At 32.9% G+C, this 25123-nt stretch overlaps 1 protein-coding gene across 1 annotated transcript in view; it reads left to right on the top strand.

The window, feature by feature from the left end:
- The first annotated feature begins 17537 nt into the window (after positions 1 to 17537).
- Positions 17538 to 25123, top strand: part of LOC130451073 (univin-like) — a 61595-nt gene continuing 54009 nt past the window's right edge. Inside the window, exon 1 of the mRNA XM_056789871.1 lies at positions 17538 to 17708. Within this exon, the coding sequence (XP_056645849.1) occupies positions 17538 to 17708 (171 nt within the window). The remainder of the gene's footprint in view (positions 17709 to 25123) is intronic.

The raw sequence follows: 25123 nt of genomic DNA, 5'->3' as shown, positions 1-25123 counted from the left end.
GTTGCTTAGTGTTTGATTTTAAGTGAGAATATAGGCATATAAAGACTCTTGTTGAAGGTGAAGAATGCTTTATAAGTTCTCTTTGATTATGAACTAGTACCCAAATTTTGAATCCTATCAAATTACTGGATCTTTTGTACTTAAATATGATAAAGTAAGAATCCGAAAAATGGCTGGTTTTTGTAAAGAAGTTTCGTAGATATTTCAGTTTTAATAAAGCTATCTAGGTGTGAAATAGTTCCATTGTTATAAAATGAAATCGTGCTAATTGTAAAGCTCGAGAATCAATTAAAACCCCAACTTTAATCTTTGAAATAAAAGTTGAATAGTATTATTCCTGGAGCTGCCTATATAAATCAAACCTATCAAATTAACTGCTGTAGTTGATTCCAGAGTCATCCATCTCGAAAATAAAAATGTTTTTATAGTTTTCTGGAAACGGTATAAGCGAATTCCCATGGCTAATTAAGGAATTCCTGGACACAGGATTTACACTCGGCAGGGGTTACAAGAAAATCCTTTTCAATTAAATCATAGGCGGGTTTATTACTTTTCAGAAATTTATAATTGATAAAATAATGTATGTGAGAGTTGAACGAAAACGAACGTATACGGGGCTTCGTTGAAGTTCCATACTACAGGGTAGTACTAGGCGGATATAACGTTTTGTTGGTGTTTATTATATCCCCAAAAATTTAAAAATATAAAGACAATGTAGCATGAATTATACATGTCGAGATTAATTGCTGGCCTTTGACGAATTAAATCTCCTTGTGTAATTATTAAATGCTGACATAATAGTTGGAGAAAATGATCGAAATCGTCCAAGTAGGAATTGTTGTTGTTAACGTTTCAATTCGTAGAAAAATTTAAGAATGGTCACAAAGAAAAAAAAAAAAAGAAAATAAAGATTAGCCACTTCTAACCATTTTTGCCAATACCTGACGATACACATCTTTCAAATTTTTGATTTAGGTTTTCAATTGTTTCTCATCTATTCTTCCGTGATTCCCAAAGTGGTTCAGGTGGAATACACAAGGGATCCACCGGAGACTCGACGCGGGTCTATGTTGGGCGTGACAAAAAATGGAGGTCTACAATTGTATAGTACAGTACTTAATTCTGTCCCCCAGAATAAAATATACATTCCATCTCGGTATCCAGTAAAAACAATGAAAGTAGGTACCCACTATCTAACAGACACAATAAAACTGACAATAGTCAAGCGGTTTAATACAACTTGTAGTGTATTTGCTTGCAGCCTTGCATGAACTTGTTTGATTCTTCACAAGACATTATGTCGATGGAAATACCACCATGGATTTGATGAAACGGAAAATGTGATATTACAAGAGGAGCTACTCGAGCTTAGCACTAATAAGGAGCTGAAAGTGATGTTTAAAAGAGGTATCCAAAATTATGGCTTCAGGTAGAAATACTTGTGTTTTCTTCGTCATATCTTGTCGAAAAACGTGAGCCAGCCAACTTTGCTTTTTTGATATCCACTCACAGCACAATCAATTGAAATTTAATTGAAAATTTGTTTATTTGATTCTATTGTCAAATAATTAACACCATCAAGCAATTAATTATATATTTTTTAAACTCTTCGTCGTGAAAACTAAGCCACAACGCAAGTTTCCATCGATAGATCTAATCTTCACTTTTTATCGAGATTTGAAAATTGGTAGTAGAGTAGCTGTAGGGGGTCCACCGAATCCTGCAAAATTTTGAAAGTGATCTATGAATAAAAAAAATTGGGGAAGTTACATCCCAGTTCTGTCCGAAAACTATTTTTCGTATTCCCTTCATAAAGAAAAATTTAAAAAGTTGATGAAATTACAAAAAAACGTGGAATGACGGTGGTTAGATGACCTCATTATAGCGAACTAAACCAGATTGAACTGGTACAGGCAGTTGGACAATAGTACTGAGGAAACGATCGAACAATATTATTTGCGACAGTTTTTATATTAAAATTGTTCTTTATGAACGTAAGGTTGTTTAAAAATCAAAGTTTAAACCCTTATACCAACATAACTAGTATATTCTAAAAGAATTGATTCGTCTATGAATTACAAATACTTCAACATTTTAATACTCCCTTATTTATATGAATAGACTGTAAACAATTATTTTTGTAGAGAATTTCTTCAAATTTCTAGTTTCTTTTCTTTCTCACTTAGTTATCGTTTATCGTTTCCTACCATCTCTATTCTTTTAACTTTAACTAAGTACCCAACTAGTTTTATGTGTCAGCCAACAAGTGAGCACCGACTATTATTCTGGGAACGTACCTTTCCACAGAAGACGTATTATGAATTACAAATGTTTCATCATTTTAATTCTCTCATATTAATAAAAAATAGACTCCAAACAATGTTTCAGATTATTTTTGTAGGGAATTATATCTTTCCTAAAATCTTCAAAGTTCTAGTTTTGTTTCTTTCCTACTTAGTTATCGTTTTTTGTTTTCTCCCATCTCTATTCTTTTAACTAAGTACCCAACTAGTTTTATGTGTCAGCTAACGTGTAATAATTAGACAAAAACCTCGCGGGAGTTGGTTAGTTGCTTATTTTGTTTAAAGACATAAAAGTTGGTTAAAGAATTACTTAGAAGACGTGAGCACCAGGGTTGCCAGCTAAGGGCGACAGCAATCTGTGGCACTAACTCATTAAATAAGCTTTTATAAACACCAAAAATTGAACCAAAAAAGCTGGATGAAGTGCAATATTTTCTTCATTCTTCATCGGTCTCTACTTTTTCGATTGATATTTTTGGTGTATCATTTATGAAGTCCTTATCTTGTTTGGAATTGGACAAAAAGTCAGTGCAACTCGTCTCTAAATTTAAAATTTTGAGAAGTTGGATTCTTATTAAATACACCCTGCAGTGGTTTCTGGAATTCGTCCATTTGAATCTGAACCCATTTCTCCTGAACTGTCAAAGTTGAACACTTGGTAACCTCAGAAAAAAAAATGGTTTTATAGTAGAGTAATTATTGAATAGATAATCTACGGAGATTATTTTCTCAAAGTCCAGTGTAGTGACAACTTCTAAAAGGCATTCAAAAGAGATATCCTTTGTCATGAATAGACATATATAAAGATATTATCTTTAAAGGGTTATCGTCGCTGAAGTCTAAATACTTATATAAATATAGGCAAATGTTGTCATAAATAATTCGGAAATAGGAAACTGAACTTGGAAAAACGTCTACATCAGCTTGATTTATGGTCATCTTCAGATTGGAGCAAAAAATTGTTCTTTCTTAGCAATAATTTTTTCTTTTGAACATTTCATGGTTGAAAAAAGTTCAGTAGCGCTTGTTTCGGTATTCTGACGAATTCCATTTGGTTTTTCTATGGTAGCGCATATGTTAAGTAAAAAAATGGAGATTAGAGTGCTCAAATGTTTTTGGTTGATTTTGGTCCAAATCTTCTAAGCCCAGCAGTTGTTTCAACGCGTTTGGACAATCTTCCATAAAGGGAAAATACGAAATAAATGAAATCTTTTCAAAGGCTGGATCAAATGAAAACCACCTAGTTGGTACATGTTTGGCAAGTCCCAAGCCGGGAAAATCCGTGTCCCGGGGGCAGACAAGGCAGGACACGGGACAAGTAAATGGAAATCGGGACTATCCCGAGAAATGCTGGACGGTTGGCAATCGTGGTGAGCACTGTTAAAGATATTTTGTGAATTCGTATGGTGAAGACGTATGGTTTCCGGAAATAACGTAATTATTTTGTTTAAAGACTTAAAAGACGTAAAGACGACGGATCGCTTAAATCTCAGACTTAGATGTGTGAATTAACCATTATGTTATTTCATTACAATTTTATTTCCATTGTTATTTCTTGTGTTTTAAACTTCATATCGTTACTGTTTTTGTTGATATAAAATTTTAACTTACTGTCTGTTTCATTCCGAATAATACCGAGATATTGGTTTTTCCTTAAATACACACCGATAGTTCGACACTGTTTCGTATGGTAGTTTTCTGTTTGTATACTGACAAGAAAAAACTTTTTAATAACGATTAAAGACAAGGTCGTAGTCGACAGGAAACGCAAATGAGTTCTAGAAACAGGGTGGTTTCCTAGTAAAGTACCCACAAATCTTATCACACTTCAGGCCGTTTAGTCAGCCAGGTGAAATAACGCCACCTTCTCAGAATTCTATTGATTACGTTCACGAATATAGGTTGAACAAGGGTATAGAACAAAACGTTATTAATCATAATATATAACGCCTGTTTCAGCTTAACCGGAGAAGTGTAAGTTGAATGTCCGGAATATATCGAGAAAAAATTATTTCATTTAAAAAGTATTAGTCACCGTTTTATGGGTTGGTAACACGTCGAGATAATAAACTTAGTGTATTTGCATGCGATGGTAATTTTCAGAATACGATGACTATATAAAATATTCAAGTACTCAAGTCTAGTGGTGATTTCAACCAAAAACATGTGTCGAAATGTACACTGCGTAAATCAGAGCTTTTACCTAACGTCACTGTCATTGTCAGTGTCAAGCCTCTGACCATAATTCGGAGACTTTAATCGAATACAATATACAGATGACTCAAAAAATGAAGAAAACAAAACCGGGTTTGGTCTATATATGAAAAACAAAGACAAAGCATCAGAAAACAAACTGTAAAATTTGATAATTTCAGATGGCTGGAAGGAATGATGACTATGAGTCAGATGCGATAATATTCGCAACTGGGTGGATAATCTAAGGATTGCGCCGATCATCTCAAAGAAGAAGAAGACCTAACCAAGACTTTAGCCTATTGATCTATCACGTATCAGTTACGTACCAAGAAGCTATGTAACTTACCACTTCTGATTGCAAGTATGGTAGATTTTGTCGAAGGATAACCTCGAGGTGTTTGAGCACCTCAAAATGTGGTTGGAAGATTGTGAATTCACTCAAAAATAAACAAAAAAAAACACAGAAGTAGCGTGTAGAAAGGAATGTGAAAAGATCTAAACTGATACAACTTATTTGCATTTATTATGTTAAAGAAAACGTAACAATTACTTAATTTGTTAATTCGGCTACGTATAATTTTATAAATTAGTCAATATCCGAAAATATCAAACAAAACAAACGCAACGTTTTCCCGGAAAACGGAGGTATGTACGTACTCCTACATTAATTTGTCTAGGGCGTGTGAGTCAGATGGTACATTACGTTTAACGTGGAAAACTATATACAAACTGAAAATTATTTATTTTTTTAATTTAATCGCTTTTTTGAACACTGTAGGCTGTTCGAATGTTACGGAATATGGTATCGTGATTGTTATTTAATCAAACCGATAATACTTACGGGAGTTGATTGAAAAGTTTCCGACATTTTTTTTCATTGTCATTTTTACTATTTAACTTGTATATATATCGTGCTATACATACGCATTTTAGGCCCATTTGGTGGTAATAATTTACTTCTATTCTTTCCTATTTCTTATCTTCGCTTTCCAGTCCGAACTCCTCTCTTCATTAAATCTCCTTTTGCCTCCACAACATTCCATCGCTTTTTGGGTCTGCCTTTTTTCGTATTCATGCCAGATTTACATCAGTCATTTTCTTTGTTTCCAGCTTTATTTCTAAGCATCCCAGCCATTCCACTCTTCTTGATCTTATAATTTTGCTAATTCCTTGTTTATCATACGAGGATGGTTCCAAAAGTACCTGGCCTGACCTAGAAATGGCGGTAGTCGCTTGAAAAATAACACTGTATTAGAAAGTACACAATCTATACAGATTAAGTTTCAAGTTTGAAGGCACCACGTTGTTTAGTATTTGTTTGGCAGCTATCAATAGTGAACGATTTCAGTGAATTGAAAACATCACCCAACCAATATAAAAGCTGAACTAGATTCTACTCTGGGTGAGACTGCTTCTTCGTTATCAATGGTAAAATATTGGATAGGAAAGTTTAAACGAAGACCAGCACCAAATGACGCGATGACTCCAGAAATTTTGAAAAAAATCGTCAAAGCGGTACTGGATGATTGTCGACTGAAAGTGCGCGAGTTAGCAGACATCGCATGTTAACTGAATATTTGAACATGGAACAAAAACAGCGTCTTGAAGATGTTTCCATCGAATGTTTGGCAACGTGGGTCTATCAATTTACACTTTAAGCGAAAGAACGATCAAAACATTGAACTGAAAAGAGAGAACCGGCTCCAAAGAAAGCAAAAATCGTTCCATATGCAGGCAAAGTCGTGGCGTCGGTTTTTTGGGATACGCTTGGGTTTATTTCGATTTACTATCTTGAAAAGACTAATTTGACCAAGAAGAGATGGTGGTTTCATCAAGATAACGCACCAGCTCACACATCCGTTATTGCAATGGCCAAAATTAATGAATTAAAGTATGAATTACAGCTTCATGCACTCTATTTGCCAGATTTAGCGCACTCGGATTATTTTTTATTATTTATTATTTTTTGTTCCCAGACTTGAAAAAATACCTCTGTGGTTGAAGATTTTCCAAGACGAATGGAGAGGTGATATCAGCAGTTAATGGCTATTTTGAGGAGCTTGACGATTCTTATTATAAAAAGGGTATCGAACTGTTTTACGTTGCTCTAATGGAAGGATGAGGACATGTCCAGTTCTTCAGAAAAAAACATGCAACCATTTGCTTCGAAGTGCTTCGTGCGCGAACAACTTTTGTTGGACTTGGCTCGTTTTGAAGACTCAAAACTTAATTGGAAACCCTCGTATGTGTTAAAATTTTATTTTTGACGTTTTTTATGGATATTTTTATCTGTGTTTTGTACTGATGATTGTAATATATTTACCGAAACGTCAATTCTCAAATTGTTTAGAAAACTCCTATTTAAGACCTATAGCCTATAAAAAAAACGTTCATGAATTGTAATTTTAATTTAGTTAAGGGGACACCCAGTTGGTAAACTAAATATTACGTCAATTTTATGAACTACCATAAATATGTCATCCTGCAAAAAATCAAGGCTCCAGGAATAAGCAGCTAATATTGATTTCGGTTTTAGTAACTTATTCACTCAGTATATCTGTATATTTATCTAAAGAGTTTTGCTAAATATGTCGAACTTTGATTTGATTCATATCAATATTTTTGCTGACGTATTAGTCACGTGATAGAAGACCTTCACTGTATCAACTTTATGCAGAGCGTAATAAAAATGAAAGGTTACAGGTATTATTCATAGCACTCAAGTAAATCTGTAATTTTTCAATAAAAACAATCAGCTTTGTTGAGATATTTCGCAACAATACTAATACCTTCGTATTACTAATACCTTTTCTCCAAGAACTATTATGTCATAATCGATTGATGAAGTTTTTGGAATTAGGTACATTCGTTTTCTAGAGGAATCGATCGAAGTCCTAGTTATTCCCAGAATTACGGTACACCCACAGTCCACGGGCTTAATTATTCACAATTTAAACGATTATCAACCTTTTGGAGCAACCAGTTTTTGATTTAAAAGTTTATTTGGATGACGATGAATTTCTTCGGTAAATTTCAATTTTTTTATTTCCAACAAAAAATCGTCACTTATTCGACATTATCATCATCGATCTAAACGTTCTGAAGTTATAAGGGGGATAGAGAGATTATATTGTTAGATTCCGTCATGTTTATGTTTTCATATGTTAAAATTTCACAAAATTTTGAGAGATATAAGAGCTTTAATACTCGTATGAATAAGACTGTTTACATTGACACATAATCAAAGAAACAAAGGAAAAGTAATATAAAAGTTATCATGATATTGATCCGTTCCATGGAATTATTTGTAAAGGCCCGTGCTGACGTAGTTAGTTGAAATATGTGGATTGCCTTTGAAAACACTAATTTCTAAGAAAAGAACAGAATTTCCATCGTCTCCATATTGCCCTTAATATTATACGAGGATGGTCACCTGGCCTGACCTAGAGATGGCGGTGGTTGCTTGAAAAATATCACTGTATTAAAAATTACACAATCTACACAGCATATGTTTCAAGTTTGAAGACGCCATGTTGTTTAGTATTTGTTTGGCAGCCATCAATAGTGAACGATTTCAGTGAATTGAAAACATCACCCAACCAATATAAAAGCTGAACTAGATTCTACTCTGGGTGAGACTGCTTCTTCGTTATCAACAGTAAAATATTGGATAGGAGAGTTTCAACGAAGACCAGTATCATAGTGGTCGACCAAATGAGGTGACGACTCCAGAAATGTTGAAGAAAATCTGGATGATCATCGACTGGGTTTCATTCAAACTGAACTGTTAACAAACAGAACTTTAGAGAGAGAGAGAGAGAGAGAGAGAGAGAGAGAGAGATGTTTGTTACAATTTGTAGACAAAAACTTGTAAAAACTGAAAAACAAACATAAAAATAATAATATAGAGTAGATGGCATTTTCCAGTTAATATGCCCTCAAATTATTGCGATAAGCGGGAAAAGATGAAATCAATTTGATTTCAATTGGTAAGTGATTGTGCATTTTTTTGTATTGTCAAATATTGAGCCCTTAACTAATTCTGAAGGTAGAGTAGGTAGGTGAAGGTCGTGATCCGCGTTCCTAAGTGCAACGACCTTTCTGAAATTGGAGGAACGTGCTTACGAATTAGGCAAACTGATTCAAAGATATAGGAGCAGAGAAAATCCTCACTGGATGTGTGAGGCTCAGACTCAATATATTAAATAAGTGAAGTTTGGGCTGGTATCATTTATAATAAAATTAGTGACCCTTATTTTTTTAAGGGCACAGTTAATGGTGAGGTTTATATAGATTTTTTGATTAACTTCTTTGTGCCTAACCAATAAGACGGAGCTCCACCGCATTTTGCATGTACAGTTAGAAATTACTTAAACGAGATAATTTCCAATCGGTGGGGAGATAATTTCCAATCGGTGGGTTGGAAGACGTGGAACGATCGAATGGCAGGCTAGATCCTCCCCTTTTACTCCTCCCGATTACTTCTTATGGGATAATTTAAAATCTAAAGTATATTTTTCAATAGAGCAGACAATATTACTGATTTGAAAGTTATATAATGGAAGAAATTAACTAAATATCTCCTGAGGTCATACAAAATGTACGAGAATTCCAAAATCGTCTCGGTTATTGTCAAGAAGTGAATTTTGGTCATTTTGAACATTTCATTTAATTGTAAAGTACATTGAAAAAAAACATTCTAAATATTACGCGACATTATTTTTTTTATTCTAGGTAAAGTTTTGTGATAGATTTTTTTCAAAATTTTATAACTTAATTACAAATTAATTTTCTCAGTTATGACTGCACCATATTTAGAAAAACTTTATATTACTAAACAAAGGACTAAAATCCTTGGTAATTTCATACTTTCGCGGTCCCCTCGTTTCTTTACTCTAGAAAATCGAAAAATCATCCAATTTCTATGAACTTTTTTTTAAAAATCTTCGTTTTTACGGCGGATTTATAAAAAAAATATAGGAAATATCTCACCTAGAGATTTCATATATTTTTATGACTTTAAATGTGATCATAAATGCACTTCTTCGCATATAATCGTTCATAACTTTTTCACAAAGCATCGAATGCAGTTCTTATATATATTTTTTTTATCTACACAAAAAAGCGAACATTTTGAAAAAAAAATGTTTGTTTATTAATTTTTTATCTCACTTAAAAAATTCATATGTTTTTTTGAATTAATTGTTATCATAAATGCTCCAGAAAATCGCAAAAATTATCCGATTTCGATGATTTTTTTTAATAATTTTCATTTTTACGGTGAATTTATGTCAAAAAATATCTCACTTGAAGGTTAGGTAAGTTAACTTTCAATATTGTACACTTGATTACAATAAGTGATTTTAAAAATGTTTTTGTTCATAAAACTTCAATGATAACTTAATAAAAAAAGTACAAACGATTATATTTGGAAAAAAGTTATCAACAATTATACGTGAATGAGTGCATTTTTATGAACATTTAAAGCCCTGAAACCAATATAAGCTTTCATTTTTTTTATTCCTATAATTTTTTTCGTAAATCTGCCATAAAAACGAAGATATCAGTTTATTTTTCGATTTTCTAGAGCCGCGAAAGTATAAAATTACCTAATTTTTTTCTCTTGAATATAATCCGTTTCTGAAATGTTTTCGACGACCATTCTTAGTTGCCCACCCGGTACCTGACGTCAAAAATCTGACATACAAAGACATACGGAACACAGTCTTTCAACATGAATCAAATTTAAAAATGACGAAATCATTTTCCAACAAGGTGCCACACGCCCCCTTTTCTCATTTAAAATTTTCAAGGGGGTGCTTATAATTTAGAAGAGGTGGTGAAGGGGGATAATATTTTCATACTGTTAATTGTCAATTTAATAATAAAAATCGACCTGTTTCAGGTTTTAGTACATAATAACGCTAAAATCAAATTTATTTCATACATATAGACCGCACTGTATAATAATTTGTTTATAGTTGCCAAAAATTTCTTTGAAAATTCAAATGAGTATTACTCTGAAATTAAATGTCCATTACTTTAAACAAATTTCAGAGTCACTGCTGAGAAAATGTAAACAAAACATTTATGACGCATCCTAATGGGTTAAACATTTACATGACTCAACTGCCTATTCGCTTATTTAGCTTGTTGAAATAAATTTGCAAAATGCAAGTAACTTATTTGTTCATATTGAAATTTCTCGCTATTACATTAAAAATGTAAATGATACAAATACTCGAAATCCTTTTAGATCTATATTCAAGGAGAAAAATAAAATTTTCGACGGATCAAAAAAATAACGAAAAGTATTCAAATTATTCTTCGCAAATATTTACAAAAATATTTCCCAAAAAGTAAAGACCATTTTCTTAATACAAGGGTTGTCTAGAAAGTTTCCAACCTCAACGTGAAAATATCAGGACTTATCAATATTTTTGAGCATACGTTGAGACATAAGCCTTATGGTCATAAGAAAATTTTACAATTTTAAATTAGATAATATAAAATAACAACTTGGTTTAATAATGAAAAATACTACGAATATCATGGACAGATAGAATCACAACTGAAATAGAATTGGTGCCTACCATAAAAGCCCACCAACCAGAGTACTTCGGGTCATGTAATGATGGCAAAAAGATACGAGTTCCAGGGATTGATTCTGACGACAAAGAATATCATGGCTGCGAACATGGGCGTAGCCAAGATTTATAACAGGGGGGGCAAACCATGGTCATGGTCCATGGTCGTTCAAAATGAAAACAAAACTTTGATATTTTAATTATACTCAAATTAAAGTAATAAAATTTTTCTTGAGTTTAAACTAAATTTATCCAAAACTTTCTTCACCATGCAGTCCTGATTTTCCTTCAAAAATTTTCGATGTACACTTATCAAACCTAATCCAGTAAGTCTATCATCATTGTACTCCTGAGTTTTCACCCTTCGTAGGGTACTGATCGATCTTTCCACAGTAGCAGTAAGGGATGGGAAAGCACTTAATATTAGTAGTACGTGCCTTGTTGCAGGGAAAACAACATTAGCTTCCTCCAAAAGTGCAGCCACTTCAATGTCCTTCAATTAGTCTTCTGCTAAATTCTTTTTCTTCCACATACCACAAATCAAATTCTGCAGAGACATCACCCAACTCATAAAAAGCCATGAAAGATTCTGGTTTATTTTTGAAATCTTTTGAAGCCATTCTGAGCATCCTGGAAGGATGAAGATAAGTTAAAGCAAAAGCAGGTTTATTTTCGTCAGACAATCGAGCATTCGAAGACGACGAGGTTAAAGAATCAAGATAAGGGATGATTATTGACCGCTTCCAGTATTTAAGTGCAGACTCAGATGGTGGATTATTTCTGTGTACTTGCTTTTGAGTGACTCGTGGTACTGACAACTCAACCCCTACTTTCTGCGATATCAAGTGATTTTTTAAATAAATCATAAAAAACATTTCCGGCATCTTGTCGATATTTTTTGTTTTGATTACAGATAGGATATTATCAATATATTTCTTCACCATAACCAAATCCATACTTTTTCCTTGTAAAACGTTTACAACAGGTTCCAAAATTGCAATGGCAAAATTCACGTTTGAACTAGTTTCTGCATCCAATAACTGTCGAACGCCGACTTGTATGCGTTTGTGAATCCGGAATCGTTATGAGTAGAAACTCCCCCTTATCTTCAATTTTCATTTTATACAAATCTTCTCTTCGGCAACCTCCAGCTATTCCTAGTATTAATGTATCCTATGAATTATTTAATGAAGTAATAAAAATCTAATTAAATGTTTAAAGCTTTCACCTTAAACATTGAAAATTTGTCATCTGGAGCACATTTGGTACATTTACTTAAATTTACATCATCATTTATAATTATGGCTGCTTTTAGTTTAGAATAGTTGGATAATAGCTTAGAGGACTTTCTTCAAAATAAGCTTAAAGCACGCGTTCTGTGAAGCTGTGAATATTAATCTGGTTCCGCCATTTTATAAAAGTGATATATTCTTTTAGATAGTTTTCCTTGGATTTTTCCGGTATCAAATTCAATGTTGCAATATTTCATTATACTTTTCACTGGTCACTTCAATTTCTTCTCTAGCCTAGAGGACTTGTATATACCTTGCAATGATGTTATTGGACACATACCATGGAGCATTTGTTATCATCCTCAGAACTTTTGATCGAAATTTCTAGATAATATTTATATTTAATGTAAAGGCTTAACATCACAGCTGGATTCCGTATGTCCAATTAAGTTTAAGTATTGTTTTGTATACCAATATACTTGCCTGAGTTCAATCCCAAGCTGTAGTCTCCTATCCAAATGGATTCCAAGATGTTTAACATCCTTCCTTTGTAGAATTTCGTTTATTGTAACGGAGGGACAGTTTCCTCATCTATTTATGAAGGTCACGTTAACTTGAATTCGCCTTATTCTTAACCATTGCTGTAGCCTATCGAGCTTTACTTGAAGGATAGAAGGTATACTAGCGGACCCAAAAACGCTACCTTGGGGAACACCTGCGTTGATAACATGTATCGTTGAGTATTTATTTTGGTACTTAACCATGAAATACCGAAATTTATAGCGTGTTGCACTTGTTTTGTTATTTTTACAAGAGGAGGTAAGAAGACAAATATCGATTGATATGTATTTCATGTTAACCTGTTTCTGTGGAATTAGGCTGAAAAACATCTTGTAAGTCCTTCGAGAAGGCTACTGCTTTCTTGCTGTTTTTAACCAGTGACCTTGAGAGTTACGGTTGGGGAGATTTGGAGCTTATGAATGGTCTCATTTTTTATAGCCTTCCATTACTATTCTGTTTCTTGGGTTGCTCTTAAATTTCTCTTAGTTTCGGAGTTGCCCTATTTAATTAAGTTTTATTTGCGGATTATATTACATTTTGTTTTATTCTGGGATGTTTTCTATTCTAATTTTTATTAAGTTAGGTAAGTCTCCGTTCCTAACACAGCGAATGAGTGTTGAGGTGTTTTGCTAGTTTTGCTAGGAAGCTTCTTAGAGTGTTTTTGTGAGCTTTTCGATTGATTTAGTGATCTCGACTTTTGTTTTCAAAGAAATATTGATATTTAGACAAAATTTTGGGCGGATGAATTCAAGCATGGTCGTATCATTTCAAAAATTCACAAAATGGTATTGGGCGACCGTCGGATTAAAATTAGAGAGATAGAAGTGGCGATAGGCATATCAAAATCAAAAGAAAGCATTTGGCGTGCATTGTGTGTCGAGTTTGCTCACTTTGGACCAAAAGCGCATTTAATTGAACATTTCCAGGCTTTATTATCGCGATTTGAATTAAACAAATCGATTTTTTGCATCTATTCATAACTATAGATGAATCACCTGGACCACCATTACACTGCTGAAATGAATAAATGGTCAAAACAATGGGCGAACCTGCTCGAAAAAGGCAAAAACGGTTTTATTGGCAAGAAAAATGATTGTGATGGTTTTTCACGATATACGTGGATTTTTCCTCATCGACTATCTTCAAGAAGGGAAAAACAATAACAAGAAATTATAACGCATTATTGCTTGATAAGGTAGAGGGGGAAATTGCAAAAAGAAACCTCATTTGATAAAAAAGAAAATGCTTTTTTATCGGGACAACGCACTTTTTCACACGAATTGCATTACAAATTGATTAACCACCAACTGTATTCATCAGATCTTGCCTAGCGTCTTTTTCTTGATTCCTAACCTCAAAATTTCACTTGCAGAAGAGAGATATTTATCCGACGAGGTCGTTTTTGTATACGTAAACGCCTATTTTAAAGGGTTAAAAGTCTGAGCATCGCTGAGTTAAATGTATAGAGCTGAAAGGGGACTATGTTGAAAAATAAAAATGATTATGGAAAAAATGTCTTGTTCCTTTGTTAGGTAGTAATCATTTTAGATTATTCTTATATATGCGCGTCAAATACATTAATATTTGAATCAACAAATAACAAACAACAAATTGATAAAAGAATGTGAATGAAAAAACAACTCCCTCTTTTTAAAATAGTCGTAATTCGAAGAAACAGGTGTACTTCCGATATATCAAGTAGATCAAGGTTTATGTAGTTATTGGTGAAAGTATATTGGCGCTCCCACCATTATTCGAAAAATTACGAGGATTACAATTTTGAATATATGTATTCAAATTAACTATATTTTACTCTAATTCTTCTACTGTTTTCATTTGTATTCGATGAATATGCCCTAATCACTCCTTACCCCCGCCCTTTTGTATTTATCACCCCATTTGAATAAACAATTCAAATTTTTTTTAGGTTAACTATATACGTAAATGTGATTTTTAACTTTTGGCTTCTTAAACGTTTTTATATATTTTCCTTGATAATTTGTCTTGATTTGAGGCTTATTTTGGTAATTATTTAGAATTGGGGCTCCAGGCAAAAATTTTTCACGTTTTTGGGGTTGCTTCTGAGGGTACAAATAGTAAGTTTAAGGCGGGGGAGACATATTATTTCCATTATTTTAGACATTACATGGTACAACTTACATTTGATAAATCAATGAAACCTAACATAACCAATTCTAAATAATTATCATCTTGGTTAGGTTAGTTTAGGTTTCATTGATTTATCATATGTAAGTTGTAGCATGTAATGTCTAAAATAATGGAAATAATATGTCTCCCCCGTCTTAAATTTACTATTTGTACCCTCAGAAGCAACCCCAAATGCGTGAAAAATTTTTTGGAACGATTTTTGCCTGGAGCCCCAATTCTAAATAATTACCTTATTTCATATGAAAATTTTACATCAAAATAACATATAAAAACCAACGTTTCGACCTACTTCGGTCTTTATCAAAAAATTACTCGGACAAATTGCGTTATTATATTAATAAAAAATAAAAAAAAAAATAAAATCAAAATAGAAATCTGTTTCACTAGAAAAACTAATTTTTTCTTAGTTGTCACATGTCAAAAATATGTAGTGTATATGTAGTAAATTTATAAAATAGAAACATAAATTTCACTCAGTGGAAAGTGGAACTTTAATGCCGTTTGGTCGATAAATATCGACAATAAACTTTCTTTTTAGTGCCTAGACATTGAAGTAACTTGTTGAATTAACTTCATGTTCGATATTCTATTACCTTTAATATAAACGAAGAGAAATAAGATTTCCGTCCTAATTTCCAAAAAATAATAATTTTCAGCTGTGTAACTTAACGCGTCACTCATAATCTATTCCGCTAGCCTGTATTCTAATTAATTTCGAAATATGGGGATTTCGAAAAAATATAGGCCTCGACAATTAATCTCCAACCTCGTATATGTATATTTATTTATCATCTCATTCAATATATGCCTCTCCTCTATCCCTACATCCCTCTATGAAAACCTTCCATTTTTCGAAACAGTACGGAAAGTCTTTTTTAGTCACTTCCTTCAGCACACACGCTGATTTTTCTTTCCCAACTTCAACAGACTCAAATTTTGTTCCTTTTAATGCAGATTTGACCTTAGGAAAGAGGTAGAAGTCACAAGGTGCAATATCTGGCGAATAAAGGGGTCTACTGTGGGATGTTGTACTTGCCACACGCATTATTTTACAGTTTGCGAATACTCAGTCCACGACCAGATCGAACAAGTTATCGACTTTTTCTTTCATCTGTTTTTGACATAGAACGGCGACCCGAATCCAACATCTTCTCAGCCATTTTGAAAAAGCTTGTAGACGTGAAAAACATTCATTGTCATACAATTGCTTTGATAAATTATGAGTTTCAGTAATTTTTACAAGTTTCATGTGAAATTTCACAAAAAATCGTTGCTCTATTTTACGGTAAAACAAAAAAAAACAGCCCTATACAAACGAATGTCATGGCTACACTGGTTTGTCTACAGGCATGTTAGGCATCGCATTCGAAAGAGTAGGCTTCAGAGTAAACAGCTGACAGTCACTAACCTTTGGCGCATGCGTACTTTTTTTGTAGTTGTTATTTAATAGCCACACCTCGTATATATGTTTTCTACTCACTATATTCTTCTTCCTTGTCCACTTTTTTTTGCTCTAATTATTCTTCTAATTTCAACACTGCTCTGCGCGCTCTCACAATTTGTTGACATATATTTTGACTTAGTAATGGTAAATTAACTTTCATTATTAGTATTTTGATAATAGTCCTACCATCCTAATCAGTTTTTTTTGTGATACTTTTCAATGCCCTATACACTCAGTTTTGTCCTTTTTATTGTAATGTAGGCTTTCTTTAAAAAAGTTACATATTCCTTATAATGAGTGTAAGAATATTTTTCTTACGGTCCTCGTACATTTTTACTATAAAATTTCGAAACGAAAAATTTTATTAATAGATTTTTTTCAATATCGAAAAATTGTTTAAAGTAATTAAATATTTCAAAGTCTATCAATTTCAATAGAACTTAAATAAAAAGCATGAAAATTGATTTTTTTTTCGATAAGGCCCAAATCTATTCAATCTATTTCCCTGGATAATTTCTCAATGAATATTATTACGAAATAACTATTTTTAGGGCGGATATCCGCTGTTGATCAACATAGTTATAAAAATATAGGTCAAAAAAGGAGTATTATTCGATTAAGGCCAGGACATAAAAGAGAATTTTTTTGAAAACTTTCGAAAAGTGGGTGATCGGTTTCTAGGAAGAGAATTAGGTGAGAAGATCGATGGTGTGAATTTCCGAAAACCAGCCCCGATAATGATGTAATAGTTCTTGGATATAGAGCGCGCAGGAAGAAGCAACAGGGTGTTGAAAATGAGAAGAGCGGCATGTATAAAAGTGCGAGAAATTGAAACGCGCTAGTTATAAGGTCTGCGGCAGTGCGAGGCACAGCACGTAACGCGTTTCATATTAAAAGAGTTAGTCGCGTGCTTTTATTGTTCGTGTTTTCGTTAGGCATTCGATGTACTTGCAGTGCAGTGGCAGTGTTTTTGATGCTCGGTATTGGTACTAATGACTGGCCGCTTTTCACGTATAACGTCATAGTGAAAAGCGGCCAAATTAAGATGGTAACCACCATACCTTCTTTAAGTTTAGGTAGCCACATTTCTTCAAATCTGGCGGCTACCTTTTGGACTTACTTTTGCGTTTTGACACTATGTATAGTTAGTTTTTCTGGTGCTAATCAAGGACTCCTACAAGAATTAGGTCTTAGAGTGCTTCCGGATGTTTCAAAGGTAATTTATTTGCAGATTTTAATTTTCGTGCGGTTTTGTTTCCTCGACCGAACGTTATTGGTTACAGCCACGATTTACATTTGTTACATTTTCATAGATCGTTGATTCACTTAAAAATATACATTATAATACAAATAAATGTTTATATGTTCATGTTCAATTAAACACATATAATATTTGATAAAAATAACTTTATTACTTAATTCAATCAACCGCATTCTTAAAAAAATAATATTACATCATGTAGCAAGTAAATATGCTTCTTGCTTATATTTAATCACGTCACATATTTGATTACACTGTACTGATGATAGCAAGTTGAACAGAAACATGCATTTTATAACATTTTATTTTTATTTCAAATTGAATTAAAAAAACTGAAAAAAATTAGGTTTTTTATAATCAAACCCATCCAGTATTTCAAAGCAAGCTATTAAAAAAATCGTAATATCAATTCCATACATGATACATTCGAAATAGTAATATAAGGATCATAACAGTCAAATTTCTAACGTGTTATGAACTACGACTTCATCATACCAATGTTGGGCTAATCTAGCTCTTTCATACTTCAGGGATAGTGAGAAAACTCAAGAGAATTAAACATTTCGAGTTGGTGAAGTACATTGTCTGAAGCAGAGTTGATATGTACGGTAATTAATGAATAAAATGTAATAGAAATTTAAGTATTTAGTTAATTGTCAGTTGCAGATTGATTTTAAGATAAAATTGTGATATTACGACAATTTTGCGCAAACCAAGTATACATGTAAAACGATGTTAGATAGATTTTCAATGAAAATGGTACTACAACTAATATTCGTTGGTGAAATTTCATTTCAAACGACAAATTTTTTCAAAAAAAATTCTTTAATTCCAAATACATTTGTATTGATTTCCTTCAGATAAAAAAACATCCTTTTTATAATTTTGAGAAAAAATGGATACTTTTTAGTGTAAGAAAAAAATAATGAGGTAATAAACTTTAATGATGTACGAGGTATTCCTAAGAAATAAGGTTTATTATATTTATTTATTTATTTATATTTATCAATTGTTATCAAAATCCAAACAATAATAAACCTTTGGGCAAAAAATATTATGAGTTATTTCACATCGTAACACTTTCGTATCTGCCCGGTATAGGATCATAATAATCACATCAAAAATTAATATTCATCTAGAACTGATGGACTTACATCAAATTTTGAGTCTGCTCGACTTTTCCCAATTGCCTTAAGACGACTATACCTCTGCATAAAGGAGCAAATAAAAATCAAACATTGAATTATCACTCGATTGCAATCCTTCCCACGCTATCTAAGATCATAGAAAGATTGGTTAAAAAGAGGATTTTATCATTCCTCAATTTGGGTTTTTAAGTAACAAATCATGCTATATCTTCCCCTCCCGAATAATGTCTACTCTAACCTAATCAGCTATCATTCCATTTCAACAATTTCTTGTGATTTTTCCAACTCTTTCGATTGTGTTAATCATAATATTGCAGTACTACGGTTTCAGAGGAACATCTCTCGCATGATTTGAGTCATGCCTCACCAACAGAAGTCAGCTTGTAAGGGTTGATACAACGATGTCTTCTTGCAAGCCAATAGAATGTGAAGTGCTCCAAGGCTCAGTACTAGGCCCTAGATTGTTTCTTCTAACATCTAAACATCAGTGGTAAAATATGTCTTTTTGCAGAAGCGACCAGTTTCTCTGCAGCCCTGATCTCACGGCACTTCATAGGGACCATCTAATGATCTAATCACCCTAAAATCATGGTGCCATTCTAATCTTCTCTGTCTATATTTTCTAAAACTGAAGTTACATATTGCCGCCTTATCTAAAAAATTAAGTTCCTCCCATTTAACGCTGAGATCAGAGCTGAACTTATCCACCTCCTTAACAGTTTATTATGCCCTTATTGAGTCGCATCTTCGATATGCCCTTCTCTTCTGGGGTACGTGTAGTGTGACTCAATCTACAAAAGAGAACTGTTAGATATATACTCGGACTTAACAGCAAGGCTCACTGCAGGGACTTCTTTAAAAGATTAAAAATTTTGACTCTTCCTTCCTTATTCATCTTTGAATCCATTTGCCTAATAAAAATGAATATTTTTCTTTTGATAATTAACAAAAAAATGCAAAAAAAAAGAAAACATAAGATATTCTTCTTCTTCTTCTTCTATCTTTTCTATAGGCAATTTTGCCTGTTTCTTTCTTTTGTTGTGCTTTTAAGTTATATTATCGCTCCATCTTTTCCGCGGTCGACCGACACTTTTCCTCCCGGCCGGCGATTTGCCTCTTGCGATCTTTACTACCCTATCATCTATCATCCTACTTATACGGTTGTTCCGTTCTTTTTTTCTATTCAATAACCTTCTCTCCATTCTCTCTATTCTCCTCAGTATTCTCATCTCAGCTGTTTCCAGCATTTTTTGTATTTTAGGACGTGTCCGGTCGCGTTTTTGCTTTGTCTGTCATTATTGATCTTATAACAACTTTGTAAATTCTAGTCTTAGTTTTCCGTTCTTATATGTTTGTTTCTCCATTTTGCTTTATTGAGGCATCCTGCTGCTCTATTGGCTTTCTGTACTTGTTTTTTTTTTAATTCTGATTCTACATCTACGTAGCTTGATAGTGTGATGCCCAAGTAGTTAGTTTCCATAATCTGTTCAATGCTGGTACCGTCAATTTCTATCTTATATCATATCGGTTCTTTGTTAATGAGATGGGATGAAATTACCATGTTCAGCTTCTTTGCTACTATGTTAAACTTGTGGATCAATCTTTGTAGGTCGTCTTCACTTTCTGCTATGAGGATAGCATCATCTGCATAGCAAAGAGTTTTAATTTCTCTATTTCCCATCTTATAGCCTCTCTATGTTGTTGTCTTCGATTTTCTAACAGTATTTGTTTATTGTACAAAAGTTGAAGCACGTCTTTTAATATAACTCTGTTAAAGGCTTTTGTCTTGTCAATTAAGCAAATGAACGCCGGTTGATTATATTCTAGAACTTTCTGTGTGATTTGTCTAGTTATAAATACTGTGTCTGTACGTGATCTCCCACTTCTAAAACCTTGTTGTTCGTCCTCAAGAGATATTCTTTGATTTATTAGTTGGATTAAAATTTTGGTTGTAATTTTTAGAGTGGTGCTTAAAAGATATAGGAAATATAAGAAAAAATAAGATATTAATATATCTTTAAGGACGTAATTCTTCATTTTTATCAGGTTTTCTGACAAGTTAATGTTTTATAATAGCGGGTATTTATCCCTCGTACTCCACCAGCATTAGAGGTGATTTAAGTCTTTAGGAGGACTAATTATTTTACAATTGCTCTACGTGGTTTATATCGGGAGATCGTGAAGGCCAGTTAAGAACTGTGATTTCCATTTGCTCCATGTATTTGGTAACAATCCTGGTCGTACAAATGGTAATCAATAAATAGAGCAAATGGTATCACAGCCTCTAGGAGTATATCCTCGATGTACCTCCAAGCAGTCAAAGCCCTATTATAAATAAAAATCAGTTCAATTCGGGTATTGAAATTGATCCCACCCTCAATCATAATTGAGCTTATTGCGAAATGCCGGGATTCGCAAAGAGTACATTGAACAAAATGATAGTTTTCACACTCTGTCTTCATTATCTGAGTGACATAGACTAAATCTGAGATTGATCTATGAGAATGTCGATCAGCAAACAATCACGCTTCTCTTTTCAAGGTGTTGGAGCTTTGTCGCGGGTAGCCTTGATATAATTCCATGCTCCCTCAATTCTCTTCCACCATACTGTGTCTGAGCTTACACGTGTTGTTCCGCGCCACTTTAAGTCTGTCCCGAACCTCAGGAGCTGTTAAATTTCTCTCAATACTGAAAGCGTAATAAATCGGATCGTCTACTGCCGTTTTTGTCCTTGGTCGCCCACTACCAGCTTCCTGATCGTGGCTTCTAGTTTCTCATCGTGAATGGTAGACTTGTTTACCCCAAGCGTTTCTGCAATGTATCGTAAGCTTCGACCTTCTCTTACCAAGATAATAGGTCGGGCATACTACGAAAAAAATGAAGTGTCTAATGTTTTTTGCTAATTACCTAATTTTGTATAACTTATATTATACAACAGATTTTGAGTTTGCTACATCGTTGAGTTTTGAAGTAGGATGTAATTTATCAAATTATTGTTTTGTCATATTAATGATTTATTTATTTAAATTCAACTAATAGGTGGATAACAGTTATATAATATGACGTATCAGTTAATCAATTTCCCATATTAGTATATTCATAAATAAACATATTCATCTTTAGCCCCACTCTTTGGTAGATTTATTACTTACTGAATATTCTCATAATCACTACTGTGAAATTGAACTTAACCATATTTCACTTATATTTGGTAATCACTAATTCAATTTTTTTTAAATGATTTCTTAAAGTTAATTTTTGATGCTGCTATTGAAATTTACACTTTTCATTGGCTTACTTTTTGAATTAAAATGAAGAGAAATCAAAAATTATGCAACAGCATTAACAAGCTAATAAAACTAAAAGGGACAATTAAACCAATCTAATAACTTTTTGTTTAAATATTCTGAAAAAGTCAATAGACTTAATGTTTTTTGTAGCAAAAGAGTCAATATTTACTATTATGAGGTTTTCGATAAACTATTTATATTCCATTGAAAAATTCGGTTAAAAGTTTGAAACAGTAGTTAGTAACAATAAAAATAGAGGAATGGAAATCCACGTACAGAATGAATAGCAACAAATATAGAATGTACAAAGAATCAACAACAGAAATAGAAGAATGTAAATTTACGAGGAATAAACAACAACAAATATGAAAGATAGGAAATTCGTGTGAAGATTCAACAGCAAAAACAGAAGAATGGGAATTCATGAAGAATCAACAACAACAAAAATAGAAGAATGGGGATCAGCAACAAAAATAGAAAAATGGGGACTAGCAACAAAAATAGAAGAATGAGAATGCACGAAGAATCAACAACAACTGAAATAGAAGAATGTAGAGTCACGAGAAATAAACAATAAGAAAAATGAAAGAATAGAAATTCGTGTAAAGCATAAACAGTAAAAACAGAAAGATGGGAATTCATGTAGAAACAACAGCAACAAAAATAGAAGAATGGGGAACAGCAACAAAAATAGAAGAATCAGAATGCAGGTGAAGAATCGGCTGCAAAAACATGAAGAATCAGCAACAAAAAAAAAATAGAAGAATGTAAATTTACGAGGAATCAACGAAATATAGTATATACCAAGATGTGGATTGGAAATGCACTGTTGTTGTTGAGAGACGGCAGACTAATTTCATATAAACAAGAAGCCATTAGAAATGAAAGAGAAAATGGATAGAGCCAAAGAAGGAAAACTCCTTTTGAATATAAGGATTAAGGAAGGTAGAAGGTAAAAGACAGAAAGCAGTGTATAAATGGGTATAAGAAAGACCAAGACCCTCATCCGACATTTAAAAAAGCATTAAGGAAAGGAGCAGAAGTAAAAATTTAAGCTTTATCTATCAGGATGTTTATTCGTAACGCCAATGGTGAATAAAAAAACCTAATTGAGTAAATCCCAAGAAAAAAAATACTTTCATTTCACTATTATTAAAAAACTATTAAAAGTTATTACATGATATGGTATTACGGAATTTTTTTGCAAACAAAATAATAATTATTGTGAATCCGTCATATGATTCTGTTTCATTTAATAATTTGTTATTCTTAGCCGTTGCCAGATTTCGAATTTGGTAACTCAATAATGCATTTCCAATCCTCTTTGGCAAAATTAAATGTTTTTGTGTGGTTCTTGCCTTTGTAAACTAGGGTCGATAATTTAAAAAAAAAAAAAAAATAATGGGATGAAACCCATTGGAAAAGGAGGAGGATATAATAAAAATGAAAGGAAAAATAATTTGCGTGTGATCTGAGAATCCATGTTACATTGATAACCATTAGTAATTAGGGCCTAAAATTTTAATAAATATCTAGAAATTGTACATAATGATTAAAAAAAAATTCGGGTGCCACTTTTTTTAGTTTTTTGTTGCGTTACTTTAGTGGTAGTAATATATTTTTTTTTGAATTTCAACGAATAAATAACTTTAAAGATTTTTTAAAAAAAGCTGATATCTTGACAGGAGATTATTCGATTGAAAGCTAGGTACTCTTGTCAAAATAACGATAAAACAATAAATATTTGAAATCACATAAATTGCAGTGTATTTGGGACAGAAAAAGGTGAATTTTCACCAAATTTAGTAAAAAAAAAATGTTTTCTGTAAAAGATAAAATCAAAAAACCCAAAATTTAGATATTTAAATTTTTCACATAAATTTTGAGGTTATGTGAAAAAAGTGTGAATACAAAAGGTTAGCCTGCAGCTTTTCCATTTAACTTATTTCCATAGAACCCATCCCCTTCCCTTTCTCGACCTCAGATCACCCATAGATTATTCTCCATTTTTATAATTTTCTTCTCCCATTCCAATGGGCTGCGTACCACTATTTTTTTTTTCTTTTTATCATTTTTAACAGCTTCTACACTGGTATGATGCATCTTCATCCAGGGATTGTTAATTCCAAAGTAAATCTTTCAGGACCGTTTATTCCAAATGCAAAGCCAAATCTAGATTTTCGAGGATGGTTCCAGAAGTACCTGGCCTGACATAGACATAGAGAAAGTGTGCGAGCTAGCAGACATGTTAGACATTTCAAAAAGTGCGGTACATCGCATATTAACTGAATATTTGAACATGGAACAAAAACAGCGTCGTGAAGATGTTTCCATCGAGTATTTGGCAATGTTTCAGAGAAATAAAGCCAAAATTTGGCGACGTTCCTTAACCATGGATGAAACCTGGGATCACATCACACACGACACAAAAGAACAATTAAAACAATGGACTAAAAACGGTGAATCGGCTCCAAAGAAGGCAAAGACCGTTCCATCTGCGGACAAGGTCATGGCGCTTGTTTTTTGGGATGTGCGTGGGATAAATTTCCATTAACTTTCTTGGAAAAGAAAAAACTATCAACGGCAACTATTATGAGAACTTATTGTAACTTTTGTGTGAAGAAAATCGAACAAAACCAGCTGCATTTGGCTAAGAAGAAAGTGTTGCTTCATCAAGACCAAGAACACTAGCTCATACATCCATTATTGCAATGATCAAAATTAATGGATAAAAGTTTGAATTTCTACCTCATGCACCCTATTCGCCAGATTTATCTCCCTCGGTTTATTTTCTGTTCTCAGACTGGAAAAAATGGCTCGGTGGTCAAAGATTTTCCAACAATGAATTATTGAACATCGCTGGGAGATTACGTTGAAAAATAAATATTTTTGACCAAAATTTTTGTCTTTTGTTTTTGAGTCGGATACTTCT

The sequence above is a fragment of the Diorhabda sublineata genome, chromosome X (genome assembly GCF_026230105.1).
Source record: "Diorhabda sublineata isolate icDioSubl1.1 chromosome X, icDioSubl1.1, whole genome shotgun sequence".
NCBI classification, from domain to species: Eukaryota; Metazoa; Arthropoda; class Insecta; order Coleoptera; family Chrysomelidae; genus Diorhabda; species Diorhabda sublineata.
This window is presented reverse-complemented; position numbering and strand designations above follow the sequence as displayed.